The 26,078-nt window shown below is 52.4% G+C and overlaps 2 protein-coding genes across 4 annotated transcripts in view; one reads left to right on the top strand and one right to left on the bottom strand.

Moving 5' to 3' along the window:
• The window catches only part of TNFAIP8L1 (TNF alpha induced protein 8 like 1), a 19,062-nt gene extending 6,988 nt beyond the window's left edge, over positions 1–12,074 (top strand). Inside the window, exon 3 of one of the 2 annotated variants that reach the window (XR_008702520.1) lies at positions 2,456–2,588. Coding sequence is in view for 1 of the 2 variants with exons in the window: in XM_055546874.1 (XP_055402849.1) it covers positions 9,647–10,207 (561 nt within the window). In the remaining variant the exon portion in view is untranslated. Of the gene's footprint in view, positions 1–2,455; positions 2,589–9,641 lie in introns of those variants that run through there. The other variant, XM_055546874.1, reaches the window with a different exon arrangement.
• MYDGF (myeloid derived growth factor) lies at positions 1,103–26,078 on the bottom strand. 2 transcript variants are annotated; one of them, XM_055546891.1, is made up of 6 exons: positions 25,788–26,078; positions 24,377–24,427; positions 19,048–19,109; positions 17,461–17,542; positions 15,923–15,995; positions 1,103–1,233 (listed from the first exon to the last, which is right to left on the bottom strand). In XM_055546891.1, exons 1-6 carry the CDS (start codon positions 25,962–25,964, stop codon positions 1,175–1,177), a joined length of 504 nt encoding a protein of 167 aa, XP_055402866.1. In that variant the 5' UTR covers positions 25,965–26,078; the 3' UTR covers positions 1,103–1,174. The 2 variants fall into 2 exon arrangements, with proteins under 2 accessions (XP_055402866.1, XP_055402862.1); XM_055546887.1 differs by lacking the exon at positions 1,103–1,233 and adding an exon at positions 14,064–14,638 and having other exon boundaries at positions 25,788–26,061.

Here is a 26,078-nt window from a genome sequence, read left to right as displayed (position 1 = left end):
CCAGCAGCGGTGACCCCTCTTAGATGGCTGTTTTGGAAATTCGGAGGGCTTTTCCCCCCACTTGTGATAATAACAGGATGTGCTTGCATTTCGGAGGCAGGGACCAGGGACACTAGGCATCCAGCCATGCTCAGGGCGGCCCCTCAGCTCACAACTTCCTCACGTCCTGGCATCTACCAATGTACTTTCTATGAATTTGACTATTCTAGGTATAAGTGAAGTCAAACAGTATTTGTCTGCACCTGATGTATACTAGAATGCATTTTTAAGGTTAACCTGCCATATGTCCTACAAACAGATGGTACCTTTGGAGTTCTTTTTTTGATAGAAATTTGTATCTACATGTTCACTGCGATGCTTCATTAAGGGGCAAACCTCTGACAGATTCACTCCATCCTTGAGTGCAGTGGGCCTGAGGTTTTCTTTTTTGAAGATTTTTGTTTTCTTATGTGGACCATTTTCATTTATCTATTTATTTTATAATTTTGTTTATTTTTGGCTGTGCTGGGTCTTCGTTGCTGCGTGGGCTTTTCTCTAGTTGCTCTAGTGCTTGGGCTTCTCATTGCAGTGACTTCCCCTGTTGTGGAGGTTGGGCTGTAGGGCGCTCGGGCTTCAGAAGTTGCAGTTCCCAGGCTCCAGAGCACAGGCTCGATGGTCGTGGCTCACGGGCTTAGTTGCTTCGCGGCATGTGGGGTCTTCCCACATCAGGGATCAAACCCATGTTTCCTGCATTGGCAGGCAGATTTATTATTACTGAGCCACCAGGGGAAGCCCTTAAAGTCTTTGTTGGAATTTTGTTACAATATTGTTTCTATTTTATGTTTTGGGGGGTTTTTTTTGGCCATGAGACATGTGGGATCTTAGTTCTCCAGCTAGAGACTGAACCCACACCTCCAGGATTAGAAGCACAGAGTCTTAACCACTGGACCATCAGGGAAGTCCCAATTTATTTAACATTTTTTAAAAATTATTTATTATTTTTGGCTGTGTTGGGCCTTTGTTGCTGTGTGGGCTTTCTCTAGTTGGGGCAAGCAGGGGCTACTCTCTAGTTGAGGCGCAGGCTGCTCATTGCGGCGGCTTCTCGATGCAGAGCACGGGCCCTAGGGCGCATGGGCTTCAGTAGCTGTGGCTCGTGGGCTCAGTAGTCGCAGCTCCCAGGCTCTGGAACACAGGCTCAGTAGTTGTGGCACGTGGGCCTAGTTGCTCCCACATCAGGGATCAAACCCATTTCTCCTGCATTGGCAAGCAGATTCTTTACCACTGAGACATCAGGAAAACCCTATTTAACATTTTTAAAGTGAGGCATTATATCTATATAGGCTTCCCTGGTGGCTCAGCAGTAAAGAATCCGCCTGTCAATGCAGGAGATGCCAGTTTGATTCCTGGCAATCCACTCCAGTATTCTTGCTTGGGAAATCCCATGGACAGAGACACCTGGCGGGTTACAGTCCAGGGTGTCACAAAGAGTCAGACACGACTTAGTGACTAAACAACAACAAGTATATAGTAAGGGGCACAAAGGTATAAAATATGTCCACTGGATACAGGTGCAGTGAGTGTTCAGCTTGATGATGCATAATTCACGTATTGTAAAATTCACTAAAGTGTTCACATTCCAAAACATTCTTCTACCCCCAAAAGACATCCTGTCTCCATTAGCAATCACTCTCCATTCTGTGCTCCCAGCCCCTGACAACAGGGACCCACTGTGTCTGCGGATCGGCCTGCTCTGCACGTTTCCCGTCAGTGGAGTCACACCCTGTGCGTCCTTCTGTGTCTGCGTCTCTCACTGAGCACCGTGTTCGCAGGGTCCATCCACGTGGTAGCGAGTGTCATGGCTTCACCCCTTTTCAGGGCTGAGTGATGCTCCCATGTGTGGAGGGACCACATTTGATTGTCCATCTGTATGTGGGTGGGTGTTTGTGTCATTTCCGTGTTTTGGCTAGTACAAATGTGCTGCTATCTATGCCCACGTGTGTGTACGTTTCTATGCGAACATATATTTTCACTTCTTGGGCGGGGTTGATGCTTAGGAGCAGAATCGCTGGGTCATGTGGTGACTGTTTGTTCGAGGACCTGCCAGAAAACGGTTTCCCATGGTAGCTGCGCCGTCTTCTGTTTCTACCAGCCTTGGATGAGGGCTTGTTTCTCCCAACCTCGCCAGCCCTGTGTATTGTCTGTATTTCTGGCAGTAGCCGTTCTTATGGGGTGAGGTATTATATTATGAGCTCGACTTCCATTTTCCTCCTAGCCAGTGATGTTAAGCATCTTTTCACCTGCTTATTGGCCATTTATATACCTTCTTTGGAGAAATGTTGGGTTTTTTTAAATCGAGATCTAATTCATACCCCATAAAATTCACCCCTTGAAAGTTTACAATTTGCTGGGTTTTAGTGTATTCACATTGCTTTGCAACCACCCACTGTAATGACTTTTTACATTCGTGTAAACCCAGATGGAGGCACAGAACCTGAAACACTCCCGGGACTTCCCTGGTGGTCCAGTGGCTAAGATTCCCAACTCCAAATGCTGGGGGCACAGGTTCAATCCCTGTTTGGAGAACTAAGATCCCGCATCCTGTGCAGCATGGCCAAAAAAAAAATAAATAAATTTTTTTTTTAATGAAATATTCCAGAGTTCGCCTGTACAATCCTGCTCACTGTTCTCACCACATATTAATTTTATTTTTATACTGGTGGGTGGACAATGCTGCCTGTGGACTCTGTTTCAGGGAAGTGAGGGCACCCACATTATTTTGGAACAAGGAGGTGGCATGGGATCTAGCAGGCCAGGACCCCTGGGGAGGCAGGGACCCAGTCTCTTCTGGTCCAGCTATAGAATCTGCCTGACGAGCAGGAGAACCGGATTCAATTCCTGGGTCAGGAAGATCCCCTAAAGGAGGAAATGGCAACCCATTCCAGTATTCTTGCCTGTGAAATCCCATGGACAGAGGAGCCTGGAGGGTTACAGTCCACGGGGTCACAAAGAGTCAGACAGGACTGAAGCGACTTAGCACACATATCCCCAGCCCTGGGACACAGCTGGTGCTGAATAAACACTCACTAAGGACCTGAATGAGCGTTCCAGTAGAGCCCTGGCTTCATTGGGCATTTCTGGCTCATGATGGTAGTGGGGTGATCTGGCATTGGGTCCGCTGGGCAGACCCTGGGAAGGCCCTGCCCCCGCCAGGCCCCTCCCGGCTGGCCTGCCCTTGGACCTGGATGAGCACAGCTGGCAGGAAGGAAGGCTGGGGTCTATTTTGGTCCCCAGAGTGCTCCCCCGGGAGAGTAGTCATCTCCCTGTCTGGCTGCTTGGAGGGGGTGGCGTTTCTGATAGAACAATGGATGGAGGAGAACGGGGGGGCTACCATGCAGCTGGGCTGGTCCAGGTGTCACAGATCTGGGGACTGGCCGGAGGGGCTAAGAGTATGGGGTCTCCCACTCCACCCCCCACCCCTCTTCCTCCTATGCTTGGCAGGGTGGGGTGGGGCGAAGCCAGTAAATAGGACCAGCCTCCCCTCTGAACCAACATGCACAAGCTCAGGACTTGCAGACTGGAAGGTCAAGGCCCAGAGAGGGGCAGAGCCCTGCCTGGGGTCACACAGTAAAGGAATAGGGCAGGAAGACCTGAGGGCCAGGGTTCTTGGGATCTGGGGAAAGGCCTTCTCCTGTCTCTGAGATTCAGTTTGTTCATTTGTAAACTGGGGGACCCAGGGTGTTGGGAGTTCCCTCTGGGTTCCAATGTCTGCAGACATCCCTCCCCTTATTCATTCAACAAACACTTACAGGGTGCCTGCTGGGTACTAGGCCCCAGGCTGGCCGCCAGAGCAAGAAACATACAGCCCCTGCCCACACCCTCAGGCCTGGCGTGATGGACACTGAAACCAAGCGCTCAGGGCTGCAATGGAGGACGGATGCCCAGGGAACCATGGGCGCCAACGGGGCACCCGGCACAGCCTGGGACATCCGGGAGTCTTCCAGGAGGAGGTGACAGTAACTCTGAGACTTGAATGGGGAGCAGGAGTTTACAGGTGATGAGAGCAGGAGGGGTCCCCATAGAGGGAACAGAACAGAATGCCCTAGGGACTTCCCAGGCAGTCCAGTGGTTAAGACTCTGTGCTTGCAATGCAGGGGGTGTGGATTTGATCCCAGGAACTAAGATCCCATATGCCACCTAGTGTGATCAAAAAGAAAAAGAATAGACTGTTCTAGAGAAATTGTTGAGAAGGCATCCTTGCTGAGAATATAGAGAAATAGGTCTGTTCAGAGAGCTAAAGGACACAGAGCGTGAAGGTCAGAAGTCAGGACAGTGGTCGAGCCTCTTGCCCAGGGAAAGCTTACAGCCTGGGGGTTGGGGGGGGGCTCTCAGGTTGGCCACAAGTTTCTGCCCTGGGATGGAGTCAGTTCTCCATCCTGACAGTCACCATCTTCCATTTTACAGAGGAAACGGAAGCATAGGGCAGTTATGTTGCTTGGCCACATGGTCAGAGCCAGGAGCAGGCCTCAGATATCAGGGCTGGTTTTGTCACAGGGGATATCTCCCAGCGCCCCAAGGCTGAGGCTGACTCCCAGGCATCAACGAGGGAAGGCAGAGGTAGCTGGGGTGCAGAGAGGGTGGGGCAGGTGGTCCCTGTGTTGCTGTGTGGCCTTGGGGAAATGGCTAAGCCTCCCTGAGCCTGGTTTCTTCTGCAAATGGGCAAGCTCAGTAGAATACCAGGCAGAAGTTGTGAAACAGGCACCAGCCACTGCTCAGGGCCTGCCATGTGATGCTGAGTCACTCGCACCCCTCTCTGGCCCCAGCCTGTGGACAGGGTCTGAAACTGGTGTAGGGGGCAGGGAGGCCCAGGTCATTCATCACCAGGCCTATCCTGACCTCTGTGGGCAGCAAGAGGGCGGCCGAGGGTTGGACTCCTCCCGGCGTCTGAGCTCACACAAAGAGGGGCTTTGTGGGGGCTCCCGTGGCTGAGTGGGCACCCACATGGCATTCCTGGTCTGGCTGGCCTGCAGCTGGGGTGGGGGTGGATTCTGACCAGAGCCTGGGGCAGCAGCGGGGGAGGGTTGGGGGTGGGTCTCAGGCTACCTCATTCATTGGGCAGATGTTTCTGGAGTCTCCAGAAACAGAGTGGATAGGGAATCACGCCATTATGTCCCCTGGGACCTGTGGTGAGGCAGATCACTGAGGCAGCAAAGCCAGGGTGTGCAGCAGAGACGGGATGCCTGGGTACTGGGTGACTACTCATAGGAGAGGCCTCACTGTCAGTTTGGCTGTTCAGGGATGGCTTCCTAGAGGTGGTGTCCAGGCTGAGCTGAGGGATGAAGCTGCCAGGGGAAGAGGCAGGGGCTTGGAGGCCAGGGCTTTGGGGCATATATATGAGTCCATCAAGGAAGAGGCAGGGGTTTGGGGGCTAAGGTATTGAGGGATGTATAGGAGTTCACCAGGGAAGAGGCAGGGACCCAAATGGAGTGTGGGGCTTGGTCTCAAAAGCCATGAGGAGCTTCCAGCTGGTTCTTAGAAGGAAAGGACTATGCTCAGATGTTCAGTTTAGGAAGAATTCTGGTGCTGAGGGGGAGGCTTCAGAGCCTGAGAAATCTGGAAGATGGCCATGGCAGGCAGGACATAAGGGACAGGCAGAAATCCAGGCTTCTGCAGTCAGAGGCGTGGCTGCTGTTCCAAGAGCACCAGCCTGCCACTCACCTCAGCCACCTGCCCGGTCCTTTCCTGGGCGGAAGCTGATGCATGTCAGTGTTTCTGTATCAGAGGAGTCATCAGAACGCTGTGCTTCCAAAAACCCCACAAATGGCCCTGGGGAACCCCCAGCCAGCTGCTGCCCTCTGACTCATCCAGGGCCTGACTAAGGCCTCAGGGATGTCTGCTGTAAACTCACGGGGTTGGGGAGATGGGGGTTGCTAACTGCGCTCCTCCTCCACCCTGAACAGCCTGAGGCTGGGGCTGGGACCCTGTTTCATGGAGTTGTGCAATGAGGCCAGGACCCCGTGTACTCACTCATCCTGAGCCCTTCTCAGCTCACAGCAAGGCTACAGTGGGTTTGTGAGGCTGGAGCCAGGGCCCACGTGTAGTGGGATTCAGAAGGCCCTACTCATTAATATCCAAAATATATAATCAGTTCATACAACTCAGTAACAGAAAAAACAAACATCCCAATCAGAAAATGGACAGACCTAAATAGACATTTCTTCAAAGACATTCAGATGGCCAATAGGCACAAGAAAAGATGCTCAACATCGCTGTAGAAGAGAAATGCAAACCAAAAATACAATGAGGTATCACCCCACACCTCTTAGAATCAGTTCAGTTCAGTTGCTCGGTCCTGTCCAACTCTTCGTGACCCCATGGACTGCAGCACGCCAGGCCTCCCTGTCCATCACCAACTCCCGGAGCTTGCTCAAACTCATGTCCTTCGAGTCAGTGGTGCCATCCAGCCATCTCAGCCTCTGTCATCCTCTTAGAATGGCCATCGTTAAAGGTCAATAGCAAATGCTGGACAGGGTGTGGAGAACAGGGAACCTTTCCATACTATTAGTGAAAATGGACATTGGTGCAGTCACTATGGAGAACAGTATGCAGGTTCCTCAAAAATCTAAAAATAGCACTGCCATATGATCTAGCAATCCCACTCCTGGGCACATATCTGGACAAAACTATAACTCGAAAAGATACATGCACCCCAATGTTCATAGCAGCCAGGACATGGGAGCCACCAAATGTCCATCAATAGATGAGTGGATAAAGATGTGGTGGACATATACAATGGACTATCACTCAGCCATAAAAAGAATGAAATAATGCCATATGCAGCAACATGGACAGACCTAGAGGTTCTCCTACTAAGAGGACTAAGTCAGAGAAAGACAAATACCATGTACAATATCACTTATATGTGGAACCTATGGCACAAATGAACTTATCTACAAAACAAAGATACCAAGGGAACATTTAGAGATACCAAGGGGACATTTCATGCAAAGATGGGCACAAAAAAGGACAGAAACGGTATGGACCTAACAGAAGCAGAAGATGTTAAGAAGAGGTGGCAAGAATACACAGGAGAGCTATACAAAAAAGATCTTTATTACCCAGATAATCACGGTGTGATCACTCACCTAGAGCCAGACATCCTGGAATGTGAAGTCAAGTGGGCCTTAGGAAGCATCACTACAAACAAAGCTAGTGGAGGTGATGGAATTCCAGTTGAGCTATTTCAAATCCTAAAAGATGATGCTATGAAAGTACTGCACTCAGTATGCCAGCAAATTTGGAAAACTCAGCAGTGGCCACAGGACTGGAAAAGATCAGTTTTCATTCCAATCCCAAAGAAAGGCAATGCCAAAAAATGTTCAAACTACCACACAGTTGCATTCATCTCACATGCTAGTAAAGTAATGCTCAAAATTCTCCAAGCCAGGGTTCAACAGTATGTGAACTGTGAACTTCCAGATGTTCAGGCTGGATTTAGAAAAGGCAGAGGAACCAGAGATCAAATTGCCAACATACACTGGATCATCGAAAAAGCAAGAGAGTTCCAGAAAAACATCTACTACTGCTATTATTGACTATGCTTTGACTGTGTGGATCAGAACAAACTGTGGAAAATACTTCAGGAGATGGGAACACCAGATCACCCTACCTGGCTTCCTGAGAAATCTTGTATGCAGGTCAAAAAGCATCAAGTAGAACTGGACATGGAACAACAGATTGGTTCCAAATCTGGAAAGGAGTACGTTAAGGCTGTATATTGTTACCCTGCCTATTTAACTTATATGCAGAGTATATCATGAGAAATGCTGGGCTGGAAGAAGCACAAGCTGGAATCAAGATTGCCGGAAGAAATATCAATAACCTCAGATACGCAGATACCACCACCCTTATGGCAGAAAATGAAGAACTCAAGAGCCTCTTGATGAAAGTGAAAGAGGAGAGTGAAAAAGCTGGCTTAAAACTCAACATTCAGAAAACTAGGATCGTGGCATCTCGTCCCATCACTTTATGGCAAATATATGGGGAACATGGAAACAGTGACAGACTATTTTTGGGGGCTCCAAAATCACTGCAGATGGCGACTGCAGCCAGGAAATTAAAAGACGCTTGCTCCTTGGAAGAAAAGCTATGACCAACCTAGACAGCATATTAAAAAGCAGAGACATTACTATGCCTACAAAGGTCTGTCTAGTTAAAGCTATGGTTTTTTTAGTAGTCATGTATGGATGTGAGAGTTGGACTATAAAGAAAGCTGAGCGTGGAAGAATTGATGTCTTTGAACTGTGGTGTTGGAGAAGACTCTTGAGAGTCCCTTGGATTGCAAGGAGATCCAACCAGTCCATCCTAAAGGAGATCAGTCCTGAATATTCACTGGAAGGACTCATGCTGAAGCTGAAGCTCCAATACTTTGGCCACCTGATGCAAGAACTAACTCACTGGAAAAGACCCTGATGTGGGCAAGATCGAAGGCAGGAGGAGAAGGGGATGACAGAGGATTAGATGGTTGGATGGCATCACCAACTTGATGGACATGAGTCTGAGCAAGCTCTGGGAGTTGGTGATGGACAAGGAAGCCTGGCAGTGCTGCAGTCCATGGGGTCGCAAAGATGGGGCATGAGTGAGTGAAGGAACTGAACTGAACGAAACAGAAACAGACCCACAGACATAGAGAACAGGACTTCCCTGGTGGAGCAGTTTAAGAATCTGCCTGCCAATGCAGGAGACACAAGTTCAATCCCTGATCTTGGAAGATCCCACATGCCATGGAGCAACTAAGCCTGTCTGTCACAACTACTGAACCCTATGTGCCTAGAGCCCAAGCTCAGAAAAAAAAGAAGCCATCACAATGAGAAGTCTGTGACCTGCAACTAGAGTAGCCCCTACCTTCTACAACTAGAGAAAGCCCACGAAGCAACAAAGACCCAGAACAGCCAAAAATAAAGACACAGACAACAGACTTGCACTTGCAAGTCTGGGATTAGTTGGGAGTTTGGGAAAGGCAGGTGCAAAGTATTGTATACAGAAATGGCTAAACCACAGGTCCTAGGGTATAACACAGGGATCTATATTCTGTAATAAACCATAACAGAAGGCCCTGCCCAGATTTCACCACTACACATTAATTCCTTTAAGAAACAAATTCCCTTAGGTCCCTTAGGGTCCCTTGGGTCATTATCTCTTCAGTGTGAATGTTGTTTGTTTTTACAAGCTTTTCCTAAAAATAGCTTTTGCTATTTGTTCACAAGTTTCTGCATCTGGTTCTCCAACAACTCTGAATTTCTCTTCCCTAGGCCTTGGAGCTCCGTAATCTTCCTGCCTGGGATTTCCTCCCCATCTTGTTACCTGTCCCTTTGTCCAGGGCCTTCTTGACCTGCTGGGGAGCCCCTGCTAAGGGCTCTTGCAGCATCGCAGATGGCGGCACTTGCTGTGTTTGGTGCAGGGGGGAGGAAAGGTCTCCCAGTCAGCTCTGCACACCCAGTACCTCTGTGGTGTGGGTACATGGGCTCCCCTGGGGATAGGCTGGTGGCGCGCGCCCATTTCTCGGATGGGGAAGACAGATCTCCAGCATTAGCTGCCTGCCCCTGAAAGTCCCACACAGCTGGGCCCCGCGGGCTGACGGCAGGTCTGTGTGTCTCCCCTCTCAGGGAAGATGGACACCTTCAGCACCAAGAGCCTGGCCCTCCAGGCCCAGAAGAAGCTCCTGAGCAAGATGGCCTCCCGGGCAGTGGCGTCCGCCTTCATCGACGACACCAGCAGTGAGGTGCTGGACGAGTTGTACCGCGCCACCAAGGAGTTCACCCGCAGCCGCAAGGAGGCCCAGAAGCTGGTCAAGAACCTGGTCAAGGTGGCGGTGAAGCTGGGCGTCCTGCTGCGCGCCGGGCAGCTGGGCGCGGAGGAGCTGGCGCGGCTGCAGCGCTTGCGGCAGCAGGCGCGCCGCCTGGCCATGACCGCTGTCAGCTTCCACCAGGTGGACTTCACCTTCGACCGGCGCGTGCTGGCCGCCGCCCTGCTCGAGTGCCGGGACCTGCTGCACCAGGCGGCTGGCGCGCACCTGACCGCCAAGTCCCACAGCCGCATCAACCACGTGTTCGGCCACCTGGCCGACTGCGACTTCCTGGCAGCGCTCTACGGCCCCGCTGAGCCCTACCGCTCCCACCTGCGCCGGATCTGCGACGGCCTCACCCGGATGCTGGATGAGGACAGCATATGACAACTTCCGACACCGCTGCGGTTGCTTGCAGGGGGTGCAGCTTGAAGTGGGACGGAGCTAACCCTTTCCTTCCTGTCTGACTCTGGCCAACCACCCCTCCCACAACACACACACACACAGGTGACTTGTGCAGCTCCAAAGACCCGGGTCCCCTGTCCTCGGGCCCAATCTCACCGGGCTTAGAGCCCGGCTCAGTCTGCCTGTGCCTGCGGCCTCTCCCAGGCACCTGGAGACCCCTGCCTGCTCTGGCATCATCTGAACTATGCCCCTTAAGCCACCGTCTGTACCCCTCAAATCACTGGGTGTCTCTGACAGCTGGGGGCTTCTCACTTCAGTGTTACTTGGGCTTTTTCATTCCCGCAGAGAGGGTCACAGGGAACCAGGAGAAAGGGGGTGTTACAGAGTGAACTGTCTCACCCCACCCCACCTCCCATTTCCCGGATGGAAGTCCTAACCCCTGGGACCTGTGAATGTGACCTGATCTGAAAATCAGGTGATTGCTGATGTAATTGGTTGCAATGAGTTAATATTGGAGCCGGGCAGCCCCTAATCCACCATGACTTGGGGTCCTTTTGAGAAGGGGACATGTGCACAGAGTCAAGAGGGAGAATGCCATGTGAAGGTGGAGGCAGAGACTGGGCGGATGTGTCTATAAGACAAGGAATGCCAAGAGCTGCAAGCCAGCACCAAAAGCTGGGAGAGAGCCTGGGACACCGGCCCAGCCCACACCTTGATGTCGGGCCTCCTGAGCTAAGCAAACAAGCTTCCGTTGTCTCAGCTTCCCAGGCTGGGCACTTTGCTCCGCAGCTCAGAAAATGAGGCCAGGGAGCCGTGGTGAGGGCTGTGGTGGGCTCAGGCCTACTGGTGAGGATGCCCCTCTGTCTGCTTGGCATCGTGGCCCTGACTCCCAGGAGCGAGTGGTCAGAGTGCACCTCCAATGAAGGCCGTTGGGAAAGCCATCTGAGACACATGCCTGTTTTTAAAGGATCATTTCATATTTGGAAACAAATACACATAAACACTTGTTTTTATAAGACAGGCCTCAGAGACAAAGCTCAACAAACCTTGGCTTTGGCAACACCCAGCAGGTGGGACAATGCTTAACTTGGGGCGTGGATGGACACGTGGGGGTGTGGGGGGTGTATCTGCAATTTGTTGGTCAAATTGCAGTGGGCACAGGTTGTAAAAGATCGTGAAGCCCCCTGCAGGTCTGGCTGTGTCGGGTTGTTTTGAGCACCCCGAGGGAGGGGGAACAGTGTCCGTTTCTGTAGAACCTGGTCTGTTTAGGGGAAACACTGCCAACAGGAGGGCTGCAGGCCGTATTAGGTGAGAAGATGGGTTTGCTTAGCCTCATTCAGTGTTTGAGACATTTGGAATTAGTTGCCAACACTTGAAACCAAGGAAATTGCATGTCCCAATCTATCAGTGGATCTTGAAAACTCTAGAAAACTCGCCTGCACTGCCGGTTGGTGAAGCTGCAGAGGCGGCCTGTCTGCTCTGCCACAGCCCTCACCACTCCCTTTTGTCTCTCCATGGCCTGCTGGGCTGGCTGCTAGATTAGGACCCCAGATCCAGGGCAGCATTTCTGTTTGGTTTCGGCTGCCCTGAAAAAGCCAAAGGCTTCCACCCAACGGTCAGCTGTCCCCTCTCCACCTTCGACTTCCAAAGCAACTTCCCCCCTTTGTGTGCCAAGAGACAGATCCTCAATTCAAGAGCAAACGGGTATTTTGATTACACCGAGAAGCCCCAGATGAAATTCTTTGCCCTCTGCTCTGCTGGCTGAAGGACATCCACGTGACAAGGCTTTGGACTTGTCTTCACTCTTTTCATACACTTGAGATTTAATTTAGAAAAAAAAAAAAAAGAACCAGGACTTCCCTGGTGGTCCAGTGGCTAAGACTCCACACTTCCAACGCAGGGGGCCCGGGTTCAGTCCCTGGTCAGGGTACTAGATCCCACGTACCACAGCAAAGACCTGGTGCAGCCAAATAAATAAAAAGAATTTAAAAAAGAACCAAAGAGAACTATGTAAATAAAAGCATCTGATAGCCTTCTCTCACCTGCCCGGGGTTTCTACCTATTAAAAATCAAGTTTGGGGACTTCCCTGGTGGTCCAGTGGTTGAGAATCTGCCTTCCAATGCAGGGAACACAGCCTCCATCTGCGGTCCAGGAACTAAGATCCCACCTGCCACAGGGCAACTTAAGCTTGAGCATGGCAATGAAGACACAGCACAGCCAAAATAAAAAAAAATAACTCCAGATTGCACATAAATGTCATAGGTTCACAGCCTGCTGGCAGGCTGAATTCCCGCTGGGCTTGACACCCTAGCAGAGGTGGCAGAGCTTGGCTCTGGCAGCACAGAGGGGGCTTGGTACCACTCCTCATTGTGACCTGCAGCGGGGCGGCTCTGCTTACCAGGCCCTTGGGGTAAAGGGGAGGCTTCTTTATGTCCAGAGATGCTCTGCCCTGCCCCGCTGCATCGCACCCAGCGCTCTGCCTCTCTGCCAGCACCCGGGATGTGGAAGTGGTAAGTGATTCCCAACTGACCGTACAAAACTCAGTACCCCTCTTGGCTGGGGTCTCCTCATGTAGCTTAGGCCCAGGGACCACCGTTGCCTCTGCCTCTGTCCTGCTGCCTAGCTTCTGCAGGCAGCCCCAGGCAAGCGTCTCCTGGCCCTGTTGAGACCTGCAGGGTGCTGTGCTCGGTGAAGCGAGCATCCCCTAGGACTTGTGTGCGTCCAGAGCTGCTCTGTTGTGCTGTCCAGGGGGCTACAGGACAGAGGACGAGATGGTTGGATGGCATCACCGAATCAATGGACAGGAGTTTGAGCAAGCTCCACAAGATGGTGAAGAACAGGGAAGCCTGTCATGCTGTGGAACATGGAGTCACAAAGAGTCAGACATAACTGAGCAACTGAACAAAAAAAGAGCTGCTCCCGAAGTAGCACAGGGCATGTGCACTTGACCACTGCGGCTGCTGGTTCTTTCCTCAAGTCCTGTGGGCCCAAGGTCCCTGTCAGTCATTACTGGTTCTGAGTGCAGCTGTTCTTCTTGCTGCAACTCCCTTGGGACGGCTCCTACACCAGTAGTGCTGGAGCCCTGGGGCTGGACCCCGTGCCCTCGGTCAGCCGGCTTCTTCTCTGGCGGGCGGGGTCCCAGCAGCGCCTGGCTCCTCAGCAGCACGAGGGGCGGGCCAGGTGACTGACAGACCCAGAGAGGCCTCAGCCAGCCCAGTGCGGTGATTCTGATTATCAAGGACCCGATTCACAGCCACAGGTTTCTTTCCTCCTGGTCAGAGGCCAGGCAGACAGTCCAGTGGGGGTCAGACTCCCAGGCCCTGCTGCTAGGACCGGCTGAGGCATTTGGGGATTTCATTTATTTATTTTTGTTTGCCTGTGGGTGTTTTGTTATTTTTTTTAAGTCACTGAGTTTGCAATCCAGCTTCCAAAAAAATAAGCAGAGCCAACTATAGGGCACAGAACAGTTGGTCTGGGAACTTCCCTGGTGGCCCAGTGGTTAAGACTCCACACATCCAAAGCAGGGTACGCTGGTTCAATCCCTGGCTGGGAAAGTAAGATCCCACATGCCATGCCAAAAAAAAAAAGAAGAGCCAGTCTTCCCCGGTGCATTCCCCTTCAGCTAGGAGTGGCCCCACAGGTGAGGCCATGTGAGCCTTGGTGAGGCTGCCTCGGGTCCAGCACATCTGCACCTGCAGGAAAGTCCTACCAGGAGGTTCCCTCTGCCTGGGGGTGACTCAGTTCGCCCGTCTTTAGCAGCAAAGGAAAGTAGGGGACCCCAGTCCTGCAAGCCCAGCCGGTGGGGGGGGCACCAGCACCGGATGCCAAGACTGTGGGTGCTCTTTAGTTGTCTTATTTATTTAAATATGAAAGAACATTTCATTTCTGCCCAGTGTGAAAGTTGGTCCCCTGGGGAGTGAGAAGAAGGCGGCTGGTGTGGGGTCTCTGGTGGCGGGGGGCTCCCCCGCAGAACATCCTGGAGCCTGGCCTGATCCCAGCGGGGAGGAGGGGATGCCCTGGCTTCACAAAAGCCATGATTCCAGGGAGACGCCCCCCTGTTCCCCTGGCCATGTGTTCTGATGTCTCTTCTGATGAGAAGAGCAGTGGGTCTCAGACCCACAATCTTCGGGGTGAGGGAAGGTGGGAGCCAGGTGAGTCCTAGCCCTCCAGACTCCATTCTGGGGCCTTAGCTGTCCTCCAAACAGGGCAACATCAGCTGGGACAGAAAACCAAGAGCCCCCCCATCCAACCTAGAAAACAAATACTGGGCCTTCTTGGGGTCCAGCTCCTTGCAGGGAGAGGAGGAAAAGCTACCCTCAGAGGGGCTTCAGGTCACAGTTCGCTGCGTGTTGCCTTGGCCACGATCACCAGCTTGGACAGCTCAGCCTTGAAGGCCCCAGGCCTGTGGAACACTGCAAAGGAAGAGACCCTGGGTCGGCGCTCGCCTCTGCAAGTCCTCTGGGTCCTGAGCTGGGGGGTGGGGTGGGGGCAACTATGTGGGCAGGGCAGTGGAGGGGCCTCCAAGTGGACTCCATAAGGAAAGGCTCCTGGCCCTGAGAGGCTTATGGGTGATGGACAGGGAAAGGTGGGGAAGTCGAGGGCCTGACTGGAGGGAAACGAGAGGCCATGGGAGAGGCTGAGGTGGAAAGAGCTGTGATCACTTCTGCCACGTTGAGAACAGCTGGCCATGCCCTGCTCTGCAGCCCCAGCCTGCCTCCCATTCCCTGTCTATCCTCCCCATTGGTGCTCCCTGGGGCTCAGGGTCTGCCAGCATCCCAGGCCCCTCTGTCCTTGATCTCCACTCTGAACAGGCCCTGTGCCCTGGAGGACCTGAGGGCAGGGCGGGCCTCCTTCCGGGCCCTCCTAAAACCCCCAATCACACCACCACATTCCCTCCCCTCCCACTCTCCACTTTGCTGCCTGGTGACACCCATGGCCACATGGGTTCCTCATCTCACTTCTCCCCTGTCCCTCAGGACTCTCAGGCTCCCTGAGTCAGCTCAACTCCATGTCTACTGTCTCACTCACTCATCCCCCATTGCTCTCACCCCTCCGAGCCCCAAGTCTAGCACCCGCTCTTTCTGTTCTGCATTTGGCCTGCATGGCTATAGCTGAACAGGGGTCAGAGGTCACAGGGGTCTCGGAGCCTCAGGATGTGACCCCCTTGCCTCTCCAGTCATGCGGTGCACACGAGGTCCCAACTTCAATACCTGAACCTGTCACAGGGCCCAGGATGCCCCCTCCCCCATACCCCACTGTGGAGCTGAGCAGACTTTTACACCCTCTGTTCTCTGCAAGGGACGGGCCAAGCGTGCCTGCCACCTGTGAGCAAACAGTGGCTTCTACATTTATAAACAGAAATCAAAGGGAACACGGCATCCTGTGGTATGGGAATGTAGTATGACATTCACATGTCAGTGTTCACAAAACAAGGTCTTATTAGCATGCAGCCACCCACATGCACTGACTAGTGGTTCATGCCTGACTTGGCCCTGCGGGGGCAGATCAAGTTATTTCAAAGGGGGGTGTCTGCCCCTAAAACCGAAAATATTTACCAGACGGCCCTTTTTACAGGAGGGATAGCAGCCTCCTCTCACCAGTGGTCCCTGGATCGACCCCTCATGGGGGTCTTGTCCCCCCTCTCACCTTCCCTGCTGGAGAACCTGGGTTCCAGCCCCACAAACCCCTCCACCTACCTGCTGTTTTGGTCACCTCAAACTCCTCATTTTTCAAGGGAACATCGCTCTCTTTCTCAAAAGCAGCTTTCGACTGAAAGAGAACAAGTGGAAACTTTTCTAATCAGAAAAGAACACGGCTCGGTTTGCTTCCTGGAGCAGCAGAAACGACAGACTCGAGATGCTTTTTTAAGCACAGAAAAGAGAATCCGGTGGAAGTGGCGGGTTAATCCACTTACGAGATCGTCAACTGGCTTCAAACCTCATGCCTTGCTGCAAATCCAAGGAGGGAGGCATCTAATTCAGTTTTTCCCTTTAGCTGATGTATGGAAATGGCATACAAGCATGGCAGTCTCTTGAATGTAATTTTTAAAAATCAGAACTGTGTCTTTCTCAGATCAGTTAGAATAATGGAGTTTTATAGTAAGAATAGATTACTTTAGACACAATTTTGTGGTTGTTTAGTCGCTAAGTCGTGTCTGACTCTTGCGACCCCATAGACTGTAGCCTGCCAGGCGCCTGTTCTTTAAGAAGTGGAGTTTCCCAGGTGGCGGAGTGGTAAAGACTCCACCTGCCAATGCAGGAGAGGTAAGAGATGTGGGTTCAATTCCCTGGGTCGGGAAGATCCCCTGGAGGAGGGCATGGCAACCCACTCCAGTATTCTTGCCTGGAGACTCCTCATGGACGGAGGGGCCTGGCAGGCTACAGTCCGTGGGGTTCCAAAAGATTTGGACGTGACTGAGCATGAATGCATGCACAGTGAGAAGAGACCCAAGAGAGTGATGAGTTAACAGACTGATGGTCAGTCTGATGTGTCAACTGGGAGGAGCCGTGGTAGTGTTAGGCAATCAGACCCTGGTGGGGGCTGCTGGGGCGGGGGGCACTGCTCTGACAGAGGTTTATCCTGAGCTAACTTTAAGTCAAAGGGACAGTCCTTGATTACCTGGGGATGCCTAGGGGAAGAGCTGAGGCTTCCCTGGACGAATCCCCGCCAACAGCCAGGCCCCCACAGCAGAAGCCAGTTCCTAAAGTGAATCTCTCATGTCTGTCTCTTGTTGGTTCTGCTTCTCGGGCTGATAAAGTGGTTTTCAAACTGTTCCCAACTCGGATGCAGAAGCAGTCATGGGCTCTGCAGAGTGGCCGGGCCCTGAAGGGGGTTGTGTGGATCAGGAGCATGGCGGAAGGTGCTGGCTGAGCTGTGAACCACAGCTCACTGGGGCCAAAGGACGTGGGACCCTTCCAATCCTAGTGAGCCTGCCCCCTGGGCCCACTTCCGCCCCATCCCCAGGGCTGAGCCCTCCTGCCTCCTCACTTCCTGCCAGCTTGGCTAGCAGGGGACATAAGCGGGAGGCTGGTAAAGCCTTACTGGAGGAAGGCCGGTCTCTAGGGGCCAACTGGGATCCCCTCTGGGTACTGCAACCTGCGACCCCCAGGCCTCCCTCTAAGGGCTTGGTATCCATCTCCTCATTATTGCCGCCTCCCCACCCCCCACCTGGGGGTCTTCAAGGCACAGTCCATGGTGGGCCAGCCAGGCAGCCCCCAGTCTAGGCGACACTCACGTAGGCCATGCCATACTCGATCTCGGCACCCCGCACCTCTGCCTTGAACTGCGTGAAGTACAGGTAGGACTTGCCCTGGGGCCTGCGAAGAAAGGTCGGGAGACAGATCAGCCTGGGGCTACGTGTCCCCCGCTCCCTAAGAATCTATTTGGGGATTCCATTTTGGGGAAGGACAGACTGGGTGCCCTTAACATGATCTGCTCTTTGCCAGAACATTCTTTCAGCTCCACGATGGACACGCCTCTTCCCTTTCTGCACAGGAGCTGTTTGAGGACAGGAACACTTGCGTCCATTTGCTGAACACTTGTCATCCCCTGGACAACATCCCAGGTTTGCAGTGGGGGCAGGGTGGGGCAACATGCCCAGAGGGTGAGAGTACAGGGGTTAACTAGGTAGCAGAGGAGGGTGTCTACAGCTGAGTGTGTCCCTAGGGGCTGCTGCTGGGTGAGTCAGCTAAGAGGCTGCAGGATGAGGACCCCGCTCTGGGCCTGTGTGGCCCAAGTCTATGCCCAGCTGGAGGGCTGGCACTCCCAAGCCCATGTGAGATGATGGTCTACAGGCAAGGGGATGCAGCTGGGATGACTAACCTGTAACGAGGGGGCCCCACCCCGGCTCCTCTCCTCTAGATGCTTCCCTCTGAGGCCAGGAAGGGGCACAGACAGGGTCTCGACAGGGCTGGTGGTGGCGTGTTAAGGACATGAGGCTCCCACCCTCACACTACTCGGTACCCTGGAGTGGGGTACTGCTGCTGTGTGTAAGGTATCTCGCAGGAGACAGGGACTGCACCGAGGCCAGCATGCATTTTCTTTGATTAAATGTCACCCTCCCTGCTCTCTATCATATCCCATTTCTTGATCTGTCCCCTGGATTGACCCCGGTCCCTGATGATGAGAGCGTGGCTGGGACTTCTGCTGTGTTGGACACGTGTCGATGCTTGAGAAATTGGTTCTATGGGACCTCTCTGGCAGTCCAGTGAATAAGAATCCACCCGCCAATGCAGGGGATGCCAGTTCGACCCTACATGCCATGGAGCAAGTGAGCCGTCGTGCAACTACTGAGCCTGTGTGCCACAAGAAGAGAAGCCCCTGCACCGCAGCAAAGATCCCACATGCAGAAACTGAGACACAACACAGCTAAAAAAAATCAGTTCTGCTCAGGTGATCCATTCCAGGCCACAGGGCCCAGAGGAGAAGGGCCAGGATCCGATGACACTGTAGACCCTCCTCCCCATCAGGGGGCTGACCGCCTCCTTCTCAGGCTCCTCGAGCTGGGCTCCAGGCCGTGGGGTTACAAGAAGGGTGGGCATGGTGTCAGCCCCAGGGCAGGAGGTTAAGCCCTTGAATGATGAATGTAACTGAGGGTGACAAAGAAGGGGGCGGCGTCTGGGGAGCCCGACCCCTCTCCCGGGGGCTGCAGCCCCTGCCTCCTGCCCCCTCAACCCCCTCTCAGCCTCAGTGTCATGGTGATCTCCTGGGGAGCTCTCCCCACCCCGGAGGTTCGTAGGACTCTGTCAGCCTGTGGGCCGCCTAGAGCAAAGGTGCCTCATCTGAGGAGGGGGGTAATCCCACCCCCAGGACCCTGGCTTACCTCCAGATGGTGCAGGTGAAGTGCTGGTGGTCTTCGCTGGTGCCCAGACTCATCTGCCACTTCTGGGGAGAGAGGACAGACAGGTCAACCCAGGACACACAGCCTAACATGGTACACAACCTGCACCGCACCGGGGGTGAACCCCGATGTCAGCTCTAGACTTGGGGTGCTGATGTGTCAGTGCAGGTTCACTGACCCCACAAATCCACGTGATCAGGGATGATGGGTGGGGGGACAGGGATACGGGAAATTCCTGTGCCTCCTCCTCAATTTTGCTGTAAAAAATAAAGTCTGTTGGGAAAAATAAAAGAAGGAAAGACAGTATGCTCCTGCTTGCTTGTGTAAGTGCAGAGCAGTTCTTGGAGAAGATGCAAGACTGCGATAACCATGGCGACACACCGGATGTGGTGGGGGCTGGGCAGATGGAAGGTGCCAGAGAGCTTTTCATGGTTTTTTTTTCTCTTTCTGAATGACACATATTAGCTTTTTTAAAAAATTAAATTAAGAAAATAATACTTTAGGGACTTGCCTGGTGGACCAATAGTTAGGTCTTTGTACTTCCACTGCAGGGGCACAGGTTCGACCCCTGGTCAGGGAACTAAGATCATACTTTAAGATGGTTCCAAAACATACCACTACCAGTTTATTCTCATTTTCAGGGCCTCCAAAAAATTGGCCAAATGCAACGTCTGGTGGCCTGAGGTGTTTCTGAGCTTGACTAGTAAAATGAGAGTGTCTTGTTTTTCTGAAAGAGTAAAGATGGATTCCAATTGCTGATAATCTGTTTTAACGCTAGAGCTTTTCCACTAATAAAAACAAGGCTGTTTTTATGTTAATTATGATGGGAATAAATGGTCACTTAGAAGCCTCCTGCTTGCAGCATGAAGGCCGGAGCCAATTACTTAGGTGGGGCAGGCAAGGCAAGTGGACCCATATATTTATTTTCTATTTAAAAACTACTGGGGCTTCCCAGGGGGTCCAGTGGTTAAGACTCCGCACTTCTAGCGCAGGGGGCGTGGATATGATCTCTGGTCGGCGAACTAAGAACCCACATGCTGCACAGTGTGGCCAAAAAATAAAACTGGACAAAACAAACAGAAAAAAAACTCCTGCCCACAGTTTCAAGGGCTCACAGTTTTATGCTGTGAAATATATCTGGGATGGTCTTCTATAGCTCTTAAAAGTTCCATGACAGGCAAATCTTTAAGCATTTTTTTTTAAGACTATGAAAGCAAACTAAATTAAAACCAAGCGTTTCTTAGCAATATGGCCAACCTCCCTCTGAGTGGTTTGTTAAATGAACTTGACTGTGGTCTTGAGGCTGAAGGCTAGGGTGGGCGGTAGGTGCCCTTGGTGAGGCTCAGATTTTGGCATCAGATACTCACATGAGGGTGTGTTTTGGGGCAGCCCGTTCAGACAGAGCCTCTGTGACCTTCTCCGGGAGGCTGGGGAGATCAGGATATAAGCGACCGGGTGTAATTAATACAGGTAAATGGTCACCGCTATTGTTTTTCATTAAGATATATTGATAAGTAACAGATGGTGAAATGGACCCATTTGTGTATTTTTTTTTTAATTTTTGGATGTAGACCATTTTTAAAGTCTTTACTGAATTTTTTACAATATTGCTTTTGTTTTATGTTTTGGTTTTTTGGTCAGGAGGCATGTGGGATCTTAGTTCCTCAACCAGGGATTGAACACTCACCCCCGGTATTGGAAGGCGAAGTCTTAATCAGGACCACCAGGGAAGTCGCTGTGTCTGTTCTGAGTTACCCAACTGTGACACAGGTCAGTTCTGTCTCCCCAGCTGTCTATTCACCACCCCTGTGCAGTCAGTCCCTTCCTGCAAATCCCCAGTCATCACTCATCTGCTCTGTCCTCATAGCTGTGCCTTTGCACAATGCCACCTGAGCGGAATCACACAGGCCACGATCTCCTGAGTCGGTCAGTCTGACTCCACCTAACACATGTCTGATTAATCTGAGTGGTTGCATGTGTATCAAGAGTTCACTTACCTTTAACAGCTTTATTGAGAAACAGTTTATATAATACACAATATGCTCTTTTTAATTGGACACTTCAGTGTTTCCTCGTACTTTCAAAGCTGTGCAACCATCACCTGTATAGCCACTCTCTTTTCCCGGGGATCCTCCCTGCCCAGGGATCGAACCCGGGTCTCCTGCATTGCAGGCAGATTCTTTGCTGTTTGAGCCACAAAAGAAACCCCTATCTAATTCTCACCATCCCCCAAAGAAGTCCTAAACCCATGAGCAGTCACCCGCACTCTCTTCCCCAGGCCCTGACAACCAGGAAACCACTGTGTCTGTGGATCGGGCTGTTCTGGACGTTTCCCATCAGTGGAGTCACACTCTGTGTGCCCTCCTGTGCCTGCTTCTCTCACTGAGCATCGTGTTCTCAGGATCTGGCCACGTGGTAGTAAGTGTCTGGGCCTCACCCCTTTCCATTGCAGAGTGATGCTCCTGTGTGTGAGGGACCAGGCTGTGTTCATTCATCACCTGTTGAGGGACACTTGGGTAGCTTCCACTTGTTGGCTATGGCAAATCATGCTGCTCCGAACAGTCACGTGCAAGTTTTGTGTGGACGTAAGTTCTCATTTCTAACAGGAAGATAAAGAGGATCCAGTGGGCTGTTTCCTGCCACCGGGGCAGTGGGCCAGCAGCCAGAGAGCCTGTGGGTCGCACTGTCGTGTTTCCATGCTCCGCTGGTGGCCCGCGGTCTCTGATGACCAGAGTTCTGGCTGGTGCTGCTAGAACAGGTCATGCCGGACACGTCTGCTCTGAGGTATTTCCTTTGGGAAGAATTCCCTCATCCGAAATGGAAGAACTGAGCCTGTTGCTGGCTCAGAATCTGTGACCCAGCCTCTGTCTCGAGAGTGAGCCTGGCTCTCCCGTGAACTGTCCACCCGCAGGGTCCTGTCAGGGAGGCACTGCTGGTGATGCAGGCTGTGTCCCGCCTCAGGGTAGTGGTCAAAGGTCTGCACCTTGGGGACCTCGGTCACATTCCAGTTGAGGGGGCCTGGGTCCTCAGCCTCAGGGGCTGCCATGTCCTCGTGTGCGAAGTGGAGGTAATGACAGCCTCCCAGGGTTCTGAAGATGAAACGCGACATGTGCCTGGCTTAGCACCGCTTGGGGCGCCTGGTAAACTGCTAGGTGGTTGGGGACATCACGATTTTATTATCCTATGAACTGACCATGGACACATCCATAGGCTTCCCCGGTAGCTCAGACGGTAAAGAATCTGCCTGCAATGCAGGAAACCGGGTTTCGTTCCAGGGGTCGGGAAGATGCCCTGGAGAAGGAAACAGCAACCCACGCCAGTATTCTTGCCTGGAGAATTCCACAGACAGAGGAGCCTAGCAGGTTACAGTCCATGGGGTTGCAAAGAATTGGACACGACTGAGCAACTAACGGTTTCACTTTCACAACCAAACAGGCAAGGAATGCGCTGATGAGGAGAAGGAGCCCAAGAAGGGGCATGGCTCTACCAAGAGGTATGGACCGGGGTAGAATGTTCTACCACATGTCACCACCCCACAGTGGACTGGACTGCTTGGAGAAGCAGCGAGGCCTGGAGGTGTCCGAGGGAGCAGTGGACAATCCCAGGATGCCTGTGGTCCTGGAGGCAGGGGGAAGGGCTGCAACGACCCTTGGTTCCCCTGGGAAGGGTGTCACCAGGCAGTCACTACATTTCATTACAATTCTGTTGCTGGGGGACATTTATTTATAAATCGAATGTATCCAAAATCAGGAAAGTGGATTTCATGTCACTTTTTAATTTTAATTTTCTATTTATTTATTTGGCTGCACTGGGTCTTAGTTGGGGCTTGTGGGATCTAGTTCCCTGACAAGAGATAGAACCTAGGTCTCCAGCATTCGGAGCACAGAGTCTTAGTCACTGGACCACCAGGGAAGCCCCAACTTCATATCATTCTTGCCCAGTGGCTTTCGCCTGGGGGTAATTTTGTCCTCTAGCGGATACTGGAGGACATTTAGACATTGTCTAAATTCACAGGTTCTAGGAAGTAAGATGTGGACACATCTTTTTTGGAGGACCTCATTCAACTCACTACATTATGTGAAGAATTACCACAGATTTAATAGCTTGAAAGCGACACCCATTCATTAGCTTACAGTTCTGTAGGTCAGAAGCATGGGCGTAGCAGGGCTGCGTTGTTTGTTCAGTCTCACAAGCTAAATCAGAGTGTCAGCCAGGGGCTTCCCTGGTGGTCCAGTGGTTAAGACTCTGCCTTGCAATGCAGGGGACGTGGGTTTGATCCCTGGTCGGGGAACTGAGATCCCATGTGCTGCATGGCCCGGTCAATGAAATAAATGAAATAAGAGTGGAAGCCAGACTGCATTCCCAACTAGAGATCTGGAGATTAGGGTCCTCTTCCGATGCACCTGGTTGTGGTGGGGTTCAGTTCCTTGTGATTGGAGGGCTGAAGCCCTGATTTCCCTGCTACCAGCCAGGGGCTGCTCTGAGCTTCTAGAGGCCACACATCCTACCTCCTCAAAGTCAGCTGTGGTGCACTATGCCTGTCTTATGCTTCCAATCTCTCTCACTCCATCTTCTGCCATCAGCTGGAGAAACCAGCCAGCAAGGAACTGGGGACCTCAGTCACACACCAAAAGGAACCAGGTTCTGCCAACAACTTGAATCAGTCTGGAAGAGGGTTCTCCCCAGAGCCTGCAGGTGAGAGCCCAGCTGGGCTGACACCTTGATCTTGGCTTTGTGAAGCATCCAGCTGAGCTGACAGGGACTTCTGACCTTCAGAACCGTGGGACAGGGACTTCCTCTGAGGTCCAGTGGATAAGACTGTGCTCCCAATGCAGGGAGCCTGGGTTCCATCCCAGGTTGGGGAACTAAGATCTCACATACTGTAACTAAGCCCTCGTGCCACAACTACTGAGCCCTCGTGCTCCAGAGTCCATGCACCACAATTAGAGAAGCCCATGTGCCCCAACGAAGACCCAGGGTAGCCAAATAACTGGAAAAAAAACAAACAAACAATGATGCGATAATAATTGGGCACTGTTTTAAGCTGTTCAGTCCATGTTACTCAGCACAGAAGATGAACACGATACTGCTAACGGAGGCTCGTGAGAATGGCAGATTCAGGTCTCACATCCCTCTTTCTGTCCATATGTCTGTTCACTCTAGGGAATTATTAGTAGAATCTGCCATCACCATTGGACTTGAGCACTGTCTTTTATCACTTAGGCAAGAATAGTCCAGTGTCCTCTAGAGAACATGTCTGTATGACAATGGATGCTATCGTACTAAACTACAAGAGTTTTGAACAGCTCACCTCATTGGTCCCTCCTTGAGATGCATAGGTGAACACACAGGTATATTTGTCCTAGAGAATGGAAGGAAAAAACGTCTCAGTAGTAGATAATTGTTAGCGCTGGAGGTTCAGGGTCTCTGAATGTCCCTCTGAGATCCAGAATCAAGATCCTGCTTTTGAGTATCTACACTTAGGGGGAGGAGGTAGAGTCAGAGCTTTCTGGCTGATGTCCCTGGAGGCTGATGTCCCTGGAGGCCTGGAACTCCCCCACCAGCCTTCCCGCTTGGGAAGCTCCTGGCTCTGGACAAACAACCCATGTGGCTTCTAGAAGGGGGAGATCACATCTCTTCCAGCACCCACCCATTTAGGAACATGAAATCTGGAAGTAGGGACCCCTGGGGTCCCTGTGTCCACATCTCTGCTCCGCTGTGGGCCTTGGGCAAAGCTTTCTGTTTCTTCACCTAGAAAATGGGCCTCACATAAAGAATCTGGCAAAATATCAGGTTATAAGAAAGTAATAAACAAATAGTGACTATTGATATCATTGTTAGACTGGAAAGGGGGACTGAGAGAGGAAGCAATTTCTCCAACAAGCTGAGGATGGGCTAGACTAGACCTAGGCCTGCTGCCTCTAGATAAGGAGGGTCTGGCCTCAGATTTCAATGAAAAAGATGGGGGACCTTGTGCAATGGAAGGAAAAGCAACATCTGTCCACTCCCTTCCTGGTCAGAGCTGAGGCAGAACGACTTTCTGTGGGGTCTGGAGGCATATGCCCCTGGGCCTCCAGCTCTCCTCTCCCTACCTCTGGGCCCATCCTGCCCTCCAATAAGGAGAGGCTCACTTGAGTCTAAACCAGACAATCCTGAAGGAAATCAACTCCGAATACTCATTGGAAGGACGAATGACTGATACTGAAGCTGAAGCTCCAGCACTTTGACCACCTGATGTGAAGAGCCGACTCATAAGAAAAGATCCTGATGCTGGGAAAGATAGAAGGCAGGAGGAGAAGGGGGCGACAGACGACGAGATGGTTGGATAGCATCGCTGACTCAATGGACACGAGTTTGAGCAAACTCGGAGAGATAGTGCAGGAAAGGGAAGCCTGGCGTGTTGCAGTCCATGGGGTCGGAGACTCGGACACAACTGAGCGACTGCAGAACAACACTTCGGTCTGAGGGATGGGGCTGCTTGGGCACGATGGGCAAGTGAGATGAGTTAGGGACTGAGGCTAGAAACCCAGCCCCCTCAAAGAAGCCAGCCCCCAGGGGCCTCACCTCCTCTTAATTCAAGTCCCGCCCCCTACCCTCAGGCCCTGCCCACGCCGGGGCCGCCCCCCGGTCCCGCCCCCGACCCCGCCGGTCAGCTCCCCCTCCCCAGGCCATGCCCCGGCTAGCACCATCCCTCAAGCCCCCGGGGTGTCTGAGGTACGTACCCCAGGACCCACGTTCTGGGAGAAAGAATGCACCACGCCGCCAGGCCGCACGTCAAACGCCACCGTCGTGGGCTCAGACACCGTCTCCACCGGCCTCAGCGCCACGGCCGCCAGGAGCAGAGAGACCCACAAGTTCGCGCCGCCGCTGCCATTCCTTCTTCCGCTGGGCGCTGCCATCTTGGAATCAGGTTCGCGGGGGCAGGAACGGCGGACGGAGCGCGGCGAGGGACACGTAGGGAGTCTGGCGGAGGCCACGTCGGCGTCGGGCGCGACCACGTGATCCGAAAGGCC

The sequence above is a fragment of the Bubalus kerabau genome, chromosome 1 (genome assembly GCF_029407905.1).
Source record: "Bubalus kerabau isolate K-KA32 ecotype Philippines breed swamp buffalo chromosome 1, PCC_UOA_SB_1v2, whole genome shotgun sequence".
In the NCBI taxonomy this organism is placed as follows: Eukaryota; Metazoa; Chordata; class Mammalia; order Artiodactyla; family Bovidae; genus Bubalus; species Bubalus kerabau.
The sequence above is the reverse complement of the archived record's forward strand: the minus strand, read 5'-3'. Positions and strand labels throughout refer to the sequence as shown.